The following is a 12,582-nucleotide window of genomic DNA, read 5'->3' as shown; positions in this document are numbered from 1 at the left end:
TACTAGAATCACATGCAAAAATACTGTTCCTTATCAGTTTTATCCAATTTACTATATACTTTGTTCTATATCTGACACAAGAACTCCAAGGATTTGTAAAATACTATTGCCTAATTCATGCAAAAACTGAAGTGCTAAAATTCACCTGCATAAACACAAGGGAGTTGATCGTTAGAGGGACATTCTCTCATTTCAAACACAACTAACTCTGTTTAAGTCTTCAGTAATCACGAGACAGCAGTATAGAGAAAAACATTCAACATTATTTACACTGTCAGAACCAATTAGGATTAGAAAGGATTAGGAAAACCAAAGCCATCTAGAATTGAATCTGGCAAGAAAAGAGAAGGGAAACAGGAAGGACTTCTACAGGTATATAAGAAGCAAAGAAAGCAGAGGACCCAGTGAAGGACAGGTTACTCAGTGCTTTCTTTCCCTTGATCTTTACCAGGTAGATTTCAGGAAACCCTATCTTCCAAAATCTGGGGGAAAGTATGGAGAACTGAAGACATGCTGAGCAATGATGAATTCATTAGGAAGTATTTAAAACAACTGGAAAAAAGCAGTTCCATGGGATCTGATGGGACCATATACAAGTAATGAGAGAAACAGATGATGCCACTGAGAGGCCACAGTTCTTCAGTATCCTTGAAAAGTTACAGCAATTAAGGGGTGGGGGTTCTGAGGACTAAAAGAAATCAAAGACCACTCTTTTCTTCAAGAATGGCAGGGAAGCCTGAGCCCTAGGAGCACAATGGAGCAAATACTTCAGGAAACCATTCCCAAACATGCAAAGGACAAGATCGGGTGCATTCAGCATGTATTTACAAAGGGGAAACCATATCATCAAACAGTATGATAGCCTACTACAACGAAATCACCAGCTTGGCAGATGAACAGAAAGTAACAGATGGTGTCTATCCTAACTTCAGTACAATTTTTGACACTGTTCTCCCTAACAACCTCAAAGGCAAACTCCTAAAGTAGGGGCTAAACAAAAGGACAATGAGGTGGACTGAAAACTTCAGAAACTTCCAAACAAACTGTTGTGATCAGAAGCAAAGTCCAGCTGGAGGCCAGTCATGTTGTTCTTGAGTATCTCAGAGGACAACAGCAGAGCCAATACCACTTGACATCTTAATTAATGACCTAAATGATGGAGCAGTAGGTTTGCAGATGGTCTGGGGAGACTTCATTGTAGCCTTCCAGCAGTTGAAGGGAGCTTACAAGGAGGAAGGGGACTGATTTTTTTTACAGTCTGACTGTGATAGGATAAGGGGGAATGGCTTTAAATTAAAAGAGGAGAGATTTAGATTAGACGTTAGGAAGAAATTTTTTACTCAGAGGGTGGTGAGGATCTAGAACAGGTTACCCAGAGAAGTTGTGGATGCCCCATCTCTGAAGGCAATCAAGGCCAGGTTGGAGAGGATCCTAGGCAGCCTGATCCAGTGAGTGGCAACTTTGCCCATGGCAAGGGTTGGACTAGATGATCTTTAAGGTCCCCTCCAAACTAAGCCATTCCATCCTTCTACAATACAAAACTAGGAGTGTCTGATAACCCAGATGGTGGCCCCACCATGCAGAAGGATATCAACAGACTGACAAGAACCTCATGAAGTTCAAAAACAAGGAACTGCAACGTCCTGCACCTGGGGAGGAACAACCTCACATACCAGCAAAGGCTGGAGGCCAGCCAGCTGGAGAGCAGTGTTATATGAACAACCCAGGAATGAGTGTTGTTAGCAGGTTAAGGGAGGTAATCCTTTCACCCTCTTTTCAGGACTAGAGTGCTGAGATAAATTCTGGGCTCCCCAGACAGACACAGAGCTACTGGGTTGATTCCAGCAAAGAGTCATGAAGATGATTAAGAGATTGGAGAATCATGATTGGAGAGACATGAAAACAGGCTAGGAGACCTGGGATTGCTTAGCCTTGAGAAAATAATGATCTTTGTGAAGGGTTTTACAATGTGTATATAAAAGGCCTGATGGTGGGGACAAAGAAAGTGGAGTCAGACTGTTCTCAGAGATGCACAGTGACAGGATCAATAGGCAGCAGGTACAAAGCGAGGTGCAAGAACTTGGCTGAACACATGAAGACTTTCCAGTGGGAAGGTGGCTGTATGTTGGAGGTGTTGTCAAGGTTGTCAAGAAAGATTATGGTATCTCCATCCTTGAAGATATTCAAAACTCATCCAGACACAGCTCTGAGCAACCTACTATAGCTGAATTGGACAAGACAAACTTCCACAAGATGCCTTCTACTGTGATGCTGTGAAACACAAAATTTATTCTCAGTAATGTACTGTCATGAATAAGGATAATTAATTGCTCTTGATGGATGTGAGTTTTACTTTTAAACAGTGCTAAAGACAACGGGGGAATTTTCCCATCCAGAGTGAAAATGTTTAAAAAAAAAGGGGCTTAGTTTTGTGCTTAGTTTTTCCTGTCTTCATAACAACTTCCTTAAATATGCATAAAAAATCAATTTTTTCTTGAAACTTTTATATCCTAGTTTAGAATGACTTATCAACAAAAATTTTTAGTAGTTTCTTAGATCTTCAGTGTTTTCTACAGTTGACAAAGCAGGAAAATTATACACGAGGGTACAATGTTCTCATGTTCCTAGATACCTTTACTCACGTGACAATTTTGTGCAGTAAACAGTTTTAAGTCTTTGATAATCAGTTTAAATTATTAGTATACTCAGTGAATTTAAAACTACTACTTTCCCATTGCTGTCAAGTAAAATGCAGAACATGCACATCTTTCCTTCATATTTGTTTTACGTGGACACACATTTTATCATCTTAACCACCGTTTTAACATCAGCATGTTCTGATGTCTCTAGAGAATGCTTGTACATATATTAGTATTCTATGTATCTACAGCAAAACATAAGCAGGATATATTGTTCAAATCTGGTTATTCTTACTTAACAAAATAAAGTAATATACAAATGGAGAATGACCTGAAATTAATATGAAAAAAAGACTTGGGGAGTCTGAAACACCTCTAAAATGTGATCTTTTCCCTAATCTATTATGTCTCAATAATGTATAGAGATTAACAACTGAATTCAGAAGATACTGAAGGTGAGAGGGAGACTATGAAATGCTTTCAGCTTCTGGCAGCCTGTCTGTCTGTCTAGCATCTGTTAGGACTCTGTGGGAAGACTCTTTGGCAATACTGGAACTAAACAATGCATAAACATGAAAATTTTCTTGAATTCTGCTGTGCCTTAAAAAAAGTATGTGCACATTTTAAACAAAAATAACTGCCATATATACACAGCTACATTCTTTAAGTGCAAAACAAAAATGATAGATTAAAACAAGCAGAAAGCAATGATACTCCTCCACTTTGAAAAATCAATTTTTATATTCCTATTTAGATTCCTGACAATTTAAACCTTGAATTCTGCTCTTCAGGTAGTAAGGGATATATTTACTTTTTCACGTTAGTCTAATTCCAGTTAATAGTTAGTTCTCAATCTTGGGAGTAAATTCTAGTACCTACTAATACTTTTATTTATTTTTCTCGATTTGTATTTATGCATATAAAAGTTAATAATATTAAGAGTGAAATGTTTAAATATGTGTGTGTTTTTGGATATGAAATCCAGCTTGGGTGAAATAGTTTTATTGTACTTTGTGGCTTTGCTTTGCAAATCACTGACTTTCTAGTTTTATTTAATGCCATTTGAAACTCTTTTTACCTATTAAATCCTATAAAATAAGATTCACTAGAAATATTAAAGCTTTTTAATGCTTGCATCATAACTCATAACATTCTTATGGTGTATTTGAACAGTACTGTGAAAGCACAACACTTTCCATGCTGCGTTTATTCACTTCTGCTTACTGATATTTGAAGCCTTGATACTGTGAAATTTCAAGATCATCGTGTAAAGCAATATATATAGGAAGATCAAAATATAATCAATCCAAATCTTTAGGAATATATTTATGAAACATAGCATTCACCACATAGGTAGTGTACGAAACCAGCATGTTTTAAACAACTAATGGAACAAACCTCTGAAACCTTACATTTTAAGTTAAATGTTAACCACCACACATAAGGGTGATGAGGATTATGACAACACGATGATAAAACATAGCAGTTCTGAATATGCTTATAGCAGAGGCAGCTTCTTCCAACGTTGTCAACTGACAGAAGGAGCTCAGGAAGGAAGACTCTGGTACTATAAGAAATTAGCTCCCATGTTTTCCTGAGATGAGCAAAACTGAGAAGATCAGAACTAATCAGCTTAATTTGCAGAGAACTAGACACATGAAATAAATCAGCTGGGAAATGCCCAGATTCAGCCTTGTCAGTGAAGTCTACCCCTTCAGAGGCCAAGACCGCACCTTCCCAGAAATCTCCTTTACTAAAAGCAGGCAAAAAAATGCACAAAGTTGTGTCATAGTCAAGATTTCTCTTTCAATGCCTATGCCAACAGACACAGCACATAGCTCTAACAGCACATATGCACATGAGCATTGCCCTCATCAGACAGTGAGACAGAATGATCCAGGGAGCAGGCAACATCTTCCTGCAGCTGAGTACGTTTGTCCTAATCTAAAGGAAAAACACACATTAAAAAAAGAGAAAAAAATGACATTTAGGAATAGCATCAAGAGTGAAGGCCGACAAAGAAGTCAGTGACAGAAGGCTGAATGAAAAATCAATTATACCATTTCACCAATATTAGAATGAAACACAAACTGTACAGTGCTCAAGAGATTTAAGGATTCTAGAGAAAACACAGCTGGGATTATCCTGTCAAATATCAGGTGTAGCCTTGGGTACTTTACTCAGCAGAAACTGCCTTAACAGGGTTTATACACCAGATATCAAAAGCTGAAGAAACAGCTGTGAGCTAAGAAGGTACAGCTGATTAAGACACTGGATTTCAATATGCATAAATGGCAAGAAATGGATTAAAAGATAAAATAATGACTTAATGTCAGAAGCTTTGAAGTGAAGCATCAAATACAGGGTAGGATGGAAAATCAGAAGGGGACAGAAAAAGAGTGAGGCTTTTGACTTGATGTAGCACCCACGTAAATCCACTGGAACATGCAGAGTAACCAAGAGTTCACTGCCACAAAGGCAATAGAAGATCCAATAGGTTAATTACTTCAATAAAGCACCAAGAAGGTCAACGCATTTGGTAGCATTTTCTCATAAAATGTAAGTAAGATGACATGCAGAATTTCTTCCTTGTCCAAAGGATTGTGCTGTAGACACTAAACTCATACAAAGTTAAGCCCGACCAGCATGTGCCTGGCAGGTTGCTACAAGCTGGCTGTCCTAGTTGGTCTTACTTTGTTATTAAATTCATCAGTCAAAAATTTGTAACATCAGATACTATGGCACAAATAAGCATACAGAAAAAAAGTTCTTATAAAGAAAAAAAAATTAGATTACTTATTAACTGGAAAATGTATTCTGGGAAAGAAGTAGAAATATTAGACAGGGAAATTGTATTCTTAAGCAAGCTCAGCGGGGGTTAAGTGTACTTAAGCAAATGAATTCAGCGTTAATGAAGGCAAACTTAACAAGCTCTGCTTCTTTGATTATTTTGCCTTATGCATGAAGACAAATTCAGAACCCTCAGAGGATAGGATCATCAGAAAACATGAGGTGATTTCATATTTTAGTATTGCTAATTAGTTCATCCACACACACAAATTAAGAGACCATTACTCTGCCTGCCAGTAACATACATGACAGTGAAAGAGATATGAAGGTGCTTTCCTACACATCACAGAGTTAGTGACGCTCCAAGGTAGGAGTGCTTTCTGTAAAGCTAAAAGGGAACAAAACAAATTTGTCAAAGACAGATATTCTAAAGTGCAGAATTCAGCAGGTATCTCTTCTCAGTTGTGCTCTACAGATGGAAGCTGCTGGCAAAAGAAGCAATTCACTACAGTTTGACATACAGAAATCTCCAACATACTGCTTTTTGCACCCAGTTGTGAGCAAACAGGTAACAAACAAATATAAAACCCTATCAGTATAAGTTGAATTCACTACTGCATCTCCTAAAAAGCCCAGAGAGAACAACTGGCTTACAACAAAAGTTTACAGGAAGTTGTGTAAACAAAGACGACTGCCTTGACTATCCAGTTTAACTTCCTGCATAGTATATATAAGAGCATTATACCCAGAGATTTTGAATGAGTAATTGTGTTTTCAAAAGAGCATTCTGTTCTGATTTAAAGAATATAGACAATGGGAGTCTCCCAAAGAAAAATCCTAGGCTGTAGCTGACAAGACAAACCTGGAAGTGGCTAAATGGAAAGTCTTGAAATAAGAAAGATTAAGAAGTCCTGTTTTACTTGAATTGAAAGCTATAAACATTCTTAAAAAATAAGTACAGAAGTCTTTTCTAAATATTTATCTTGCTCCCTTCCTATGGCAATTTGAAAGAAAAAATAGCATACTTTACATACGTTTAATAAGCCTTTAGCATAAAGATTTCATATTCTGCAATAGTTCAAATTGTAAGCAGCTATTACAAAAATAAGTGTTATTAATTGGGTGGCATTAATAATTGTATGTTAAAACAGACCAAAAAAGAAAAAAAAAAGCCTTGGGAATAGAAGTGAATATACTCTCCTGTTCTGTGTCACTCTAGAATGGGTGGCTTGGTTGTGTGTGGAAAAAAAGATAATCTTTGAGCACTGATTCTAACTTCCATGCCTCAACTTGTTCAGAGAGCAACACATTCATTTGGAGCTTCTGATTTGACTAAGGTACACTAAATCAACAGTACAATGAGAGAAGCACACGGTAAGATATTCAGAAATATTCTGCCCAAAATCATTAGCAGAGCATTACTATTTTATTCAAGATAGTCTGCTTCAAAATTTACTAGCACACTCGTATTGAATTTAGACACCTTCTTCCCCATTGACTGACAAAAGAAAATGAATGCTTACTGCTGCACTGCTCTGACAGTATGCAAGTAATTATTAGTGGTGTAGCCATGTTTAAAAGTTACTATGACTAAAGCAGAGCACTTGTAATGTTCCATAATTCAGAAGGCACACAGTTGACAGTATAAATGAGCAAGCAGATACCCATCACTATTGTGTGTGATTTCTGCATGGTTGTAGTCAAAGGTGATAACAAATTATTCTGATTCTTGTCTTTTTGTTTTTTTAAAAATATTTGCAAACATAAAAAGGACTCAACTACAGTTGGACAGAATTTGTGAAGACCTGTAAGTTTTAGAAATAGCGGTGAACACAACTTGCTTAGTGCCAATAGTATGGAATACATACATCTTTATCTTCAAGTGAGTACATCCTTCTAAAAAGTTTCACAATACTGAGTTAATAAAAACTCAGACCTTAATTACAGTAAAGAAAATTTATGTTCTTTGTGATTCTAATTAATAGGATTTTAATTCCTATTATCAGCTATGCTATTTTTTAGATTGGCTTTAATGATCACTGTGTAACTGTGCATGTACTTTGGTAACGTAAGTAATTCAACCATTTAATTTCAATTTTTCAAATGGAACAAAGACAAGTCCATTTAATGAATTAATAATGTGCAAAATTTGATTTAATGAGATATGGAAAAGATGACAGATCAATGCTAAATGTACATTTTCAAAACACATCCATAGTAGAAGCTTTCAACCTAGTAAAGGGCAATAGTTATTCTAGCACAGATTGACTTAATTTGGTATGCATCTTTCATTATGTCATGCTTACTGCTATTACTAATCTTTGTACAGTGAACAGTAGATTCAAACTGTCCAGGCAACTCCAAAAACACTGAAAATCCTTTACTTCTTTCTCTCCTAAAAACATGTAATAGTCTACATCAGTATTTTGTGACATACTTACAAGGTCAACTTGTTCAAAAGAAGTGATGAGTCCTAGAATGTCCAATTCTGATGCTGATGTTCTGAACTTTTAAAGAGCTTTTCAAATAATTAGTTTTAGAACTAAATAAGCTGCTATCTGGACAAGGACTGTCCACTGATGTACATCACCATTCATCTCTGGAGACAAAAACGCACCCCTTATCCAACTGGAATACGGCAACAAGCACTTAAACTGCCGCAATACAATCTACCTCTGCATCTCTTTCACTGTTCACCTTTCCCCAGAGGTAAGAAGCTTAAAAGTTAATCTGACCCTATTTTAGGATCATGGTGCATGAGAGGTGTGTGTGCATAGGGACTGGGGGGGAGGATGGGAGGGGACCTCTTTAAAGCAGGACTTCTTAAAAAATGCTTTTAAATCATCTCCTCTTGCTCTTTTTCTTCTTTCCTTCACACCTAGCACCTGCCTTTCCACCCTAGCAGAACAGGACAGAGGGCTGGAGGCATGAAGAAGGTGAAGCTGCTGTTAAGACAGTAGATCAAGTGTTCATAGGAAGGAAAAAAAAAAAAAAAAGGCCAAGGTGCCTCACCAGCTTGCTATTAGTCCTCTCTTACCTCTCTTTACAGCAGCACAGAAATAAGTCTGAAGAAAGCATTCGATTTCTGTTTCACACTTGACCTGAATGACTGAAAATCAGCAACAGAACACCAATAAGCTGGGCCTTTCCTTGAGAAGGCTGAAACTCCAGCTAGACACGGGCTGCACCATGAGCTCATCCTCGTCATATATCTCTACATATTGATAGGCATCTCCCACAGAACATACTACAGTCAATATGCTACTCTGTCTTTCTTCTCTCAGAAAAGAAATGATGCTAGTTGGGTCATGCTCATACATCAGGAATATTTTAGGAAAAGAAACCCACCAAACAGAATCACCAGCAACAGAGAAGACAACAAAAGCAAATGTTGCTAGAATTACCTCTGAATAAACTGTATTATATTTTATGGCAATTAAGGATCAATAAGTTCAAAAACAAAATACAAAACATTGCTAAAAGCTTTAGGCAAATTTTCAGTACTTAGATTTTATCAAGGTATCAGATAAACCTACTTAGATAATACGTAGATCAGTACAGGATCCGATCTCACTGGTGCAGAAAGGATTTGTTTTCTGTTTTGTTTTTGTTTCGGAAGTTAATGCAACTAGAACACACTCTATAGAAGCCAGGAGTTAACAGCAGAAAGAGCTCTGAGGTTAAGGTTAAGGGCAGCATTGCAAGAATAAGAGACAGAAAGTATGAAAAGAAAATTGTTAAGTTTGACTTTAGGAAAACATTTAATATCCTGATGATGATTAGATAACAGAATAATTTCCCAAAGGAAGTTGTTGAGTTGAACACAAGAGGCATTCAAAGGAAGCATAGATAAAAAAAAACACCCAGGCGATTGATCTGGAGGACAGCCTTGCACTAATGACCCAAGAGGCTCTTTTCAACTCAACAACGATTTTGAAGTTGAAAATGATAACTATGAACTCTATCACAACATGTAAACAAAAAGCAAATGCAAAACATTGCATCAAAACAGATAAGAAATTGAACTAGAACCTTGTTTTTAGCTTACATTTATGCATAATTTCTAACAAAGCCCACCATGTATTGATCAACACAGTGATACTGAGCACATAAATCAAGGTACAAAATCCATTTTTCCAGAGAAATGATAATAGCTATAAAACTTGCCTTGTGAAACACGATGGACATCATGAAGAAATCTAGCAGGAAATTTTCTGAAATGTCTCTATAGTCAAAATGGAAAAAGATTACAGTAAAGCTCAAAGTAACAAACTGATTAATAGGATTGCAGAATGAAGAACGGAGGAGTTTCATCCCAGCAACTGTTATCAAGATAATATCACAGCTGTAAGAAAGGCAGAAAGAAAAACCTAATTAGGTCAAAATAATAAAAACATTCAATTATGAAGAGCTTAAATACAAACAGTGTATCAGATGCACTTTAGATTGCTATGTATATTTAAATTTTACTGATCTCTGATATTAATCCTATATTATTCTAATAATCATGTTAATCATCTCAAATGTCACAATTTATTATAACACACTTGTAATCTCTAACAGAAAAAATTCTGTAGCGAAAGAATTGTATTAACAATTAAAAGAGAATTTAAGAAGGATATTTCATATATAGCTTTTAATTCTCAAAGCAAAGTTTTATCTTTGCACTTCCATTAATTACTGTAATTTAAGAAAACATCTTGAACCTGCTTCACTTTATTATTATTATTACTAGACATTCAACTCTGTGACAGTTTAGAAGTATTCTCCTACTACACACTTTGTCAAAATTCTAATTTTCATACCCACAGAAATGTTTGCAATTCCTAATATTGCTACTGAGCAGGTCATCTATTCTACATACTTAGTCTTAATTGGATGAAAACAAATTATGCATTGCAAAATTGGTGCAATCTACATTTTACTCTCCCTCATTACATCAGACAGAGACCTTAAGTTAAAGAGTCTAAACAGTCAGTGACCATACAGAAAACCAAGAAGCTTATATTCAAAAATTAAAGTGCTTGGTACTGCATCTCCAAGAAGATAACACTCCTCTTTTAACAAAAAACTATATGATGAAGAAGAGATGTGTTAGCACTGCTTAAATTTAGAAAACCACACCAAGTCTCTGAATGTTATCTGGACTCTAAGACCTGAGGTTGTTCACATCTTTTAGTTCTGTTTTTAAGAGACTTCACAGAATTAGAAAGATGGTCTTGCTTTGACAGAATTCTGATATCTTGATAATTATAGCCCACTTGGGAGTTTAGTTAGTGAAAAGGTCTCAGACACATCAGTTTTAGATGGGTAGAATCAAAGCTGAAGGCAAAGTACTTTGGCTCCTTCACAAGTGCAAGGGGATAACCAGACAACAGCTGCCTAAAGCTAGCCTGTAGGAAACCCTCAGGATAGAGGTGGGTCTGAAAGCACTGCCCTTTCTTAACCCAATAACTCTCAAGACTGTGGATGTGGATTGTTGTTGTTTGTTTTTGTTTGTTTTTTATCCAGAAAGATAGAATAAGACTCCACAATTTGTGTCGGTAGGCTCTCTACTGAGAAGGTACACAGTACTGGGCTCCACACCATGAACACTGGCATGGCACAAGCCACTTTTGAAGCACACAGGAACAGAGTAAGAACTAAGAGTCAGAACTCACAACTCCTCACTATTATAAGAATTTCCTTGCCACCAAAGCAGGAGTAAACAAGAGCAAAACATCCATAGCTGCCTCTTTCCTGGTGAATGCTTAACATCTGAACCTCTTACTAAATGAGGTGGGCAATCCCTCTTTCTACATCAAGGTCATTAAAAGCACATACACTGAAGCAATATTTTGTGAACCAAAATCTAAATACAGGCTGGGCAAAGCATCTCAGCCCAAAACCTTTGGGTCTTTGTTCCTAGTCAGGGCAAGTTAAGAGAAAAGGGATTTATTCAGGAAGCTCTGTGCATGTACAGAAGTGCGTCTTGAGCCTCCTAATGAACCATCAAGTCAAATTCAGGAGTATTTAGCAATATTAGATATCCCTAGAGCTTCCTGGCATTTGAACTAGCGCATTTGGATTGCAGTTTTGCATGTTGATGCCTAAGAATTGTATGGAATCTATTCTGAAAAGAGAACCGAAATCTGACAGACACATACAAGCAACTCTCTGTGAATTGAAAGGCAGATTATCTCTCTTATGTAAATTAAACACACTTTTTGAGAGATATGTTGTGTTTTTGATACAGGTAAAAATAGAAGAGAACTTTAATGAATACTGAGTGCCTCAATAAACTAGGCCAGGTATTTGCAAAATGCACAGAACGTTCTCCATCCTGCTGTGATTCAGGAAAATACCTGCTGCCATGACTGACACTTGACATATTAGAAGGCTCCAAACAGGTTTCATCATTCTAGGAAGACTTCCAACCTGATTCTCAAGTTGTTCTTATGTGGAATTAATCCTTCATTGTGTATCTTTAACGTACACACAAGGATATTTGCGGGCAGAACATTCTAAGGAATCACCAGGAAATCACTGTTTGAATGAAATGCCAAGCTGACCTCATTTCTCACCTTGTCAAAGCTGTTGCTTTCAATTTTCACAAAATTCCTGAAGGGTTAACCTGAACTAAATAGATTTTGAAGCCACTAGAAACCATCCTAGCATGTCACATACAAACCAGCTGGATCTCATATTCCTTCAAAAGAAGAACATTCTTACAACATGGAGGAATTTTCACACGGAAAATTCACGGATGATGGAGCAAAAGGAAGACTTTATGCTTATCAGGTCTGTTAACATTCAGAAAATTTAACAAAAAAGAAACATTTTATAAAACAATGTTCTCAAGGGGTAAATGGAAATAAATTTGCTCATTATGCCTCTTCTTTAGATATACTGCCAACACAAGACACTTTTCCTGAGGCCTTACCTCTCAGTAGAGAGAAAGCAAGAGAAAGAATGAGAAATAAGGGCTTATTTCTGAAGGCGCTCTGGCAGGTAATACAGAAAGGCATTTCAGCTTGTCAGCATGAGTCCCACTAATAACCAGCACATCAGGGCCTCCAAAGTTGAAGTAATTCCTGGCTGTGAAGGCAGCTGTACTGCCTCTCCAAGAAGCAGACTGCTTCAGTCCTTCTAATCACAAAACAAGATGAATTTT

The 12,582-nt window shown here is 36.8% G+C and overlaps 1 protein-coding gene across 1 annotated transcript in view; it reads right to left on the bottom strand.

The window, feature by feature from the left end:
* The window catches only part of PCNX2 (pecanex 2), a 172,407-nt gene that overhangs the window by 59,481 nt on the left and 100,344 nt on the right, over positions 1-12,582 (bottom strand). Inside the window, exon 21 of the mRNA XM_031552196.1 lies at positions 9,597-9,774. Coding sequence (XP_031408056.1) covers positions 9,597-9,774 — 178 coding nt within the window. The remainder of the gene's footprint in view (positions 1-9,596; positions 9,775-12,582) is intronic.

Source organism: Meleagris gallopavo, chromosome 2, assembly GCF_000146605.3.
Source record: "Meleagris gallopavo isolate NT-WF06-2002-E0010 breed Aviagen turkey brand Nicholas breeding stock chromosome 2, Turkey_5.1, whole genome shotgun sequence".
Taxonomy (NCBI): domain Eukaryota; kingdom Metazoa; phylum Chordata; class Aves; order Galliformes; family Phasianidae; genus Meleagris; species Meleagris gallopavo.
Note: the sequence above shows the minus strand (reverse complement) of the source record. Positions and strands in the feature narration are given on the sequence as shown.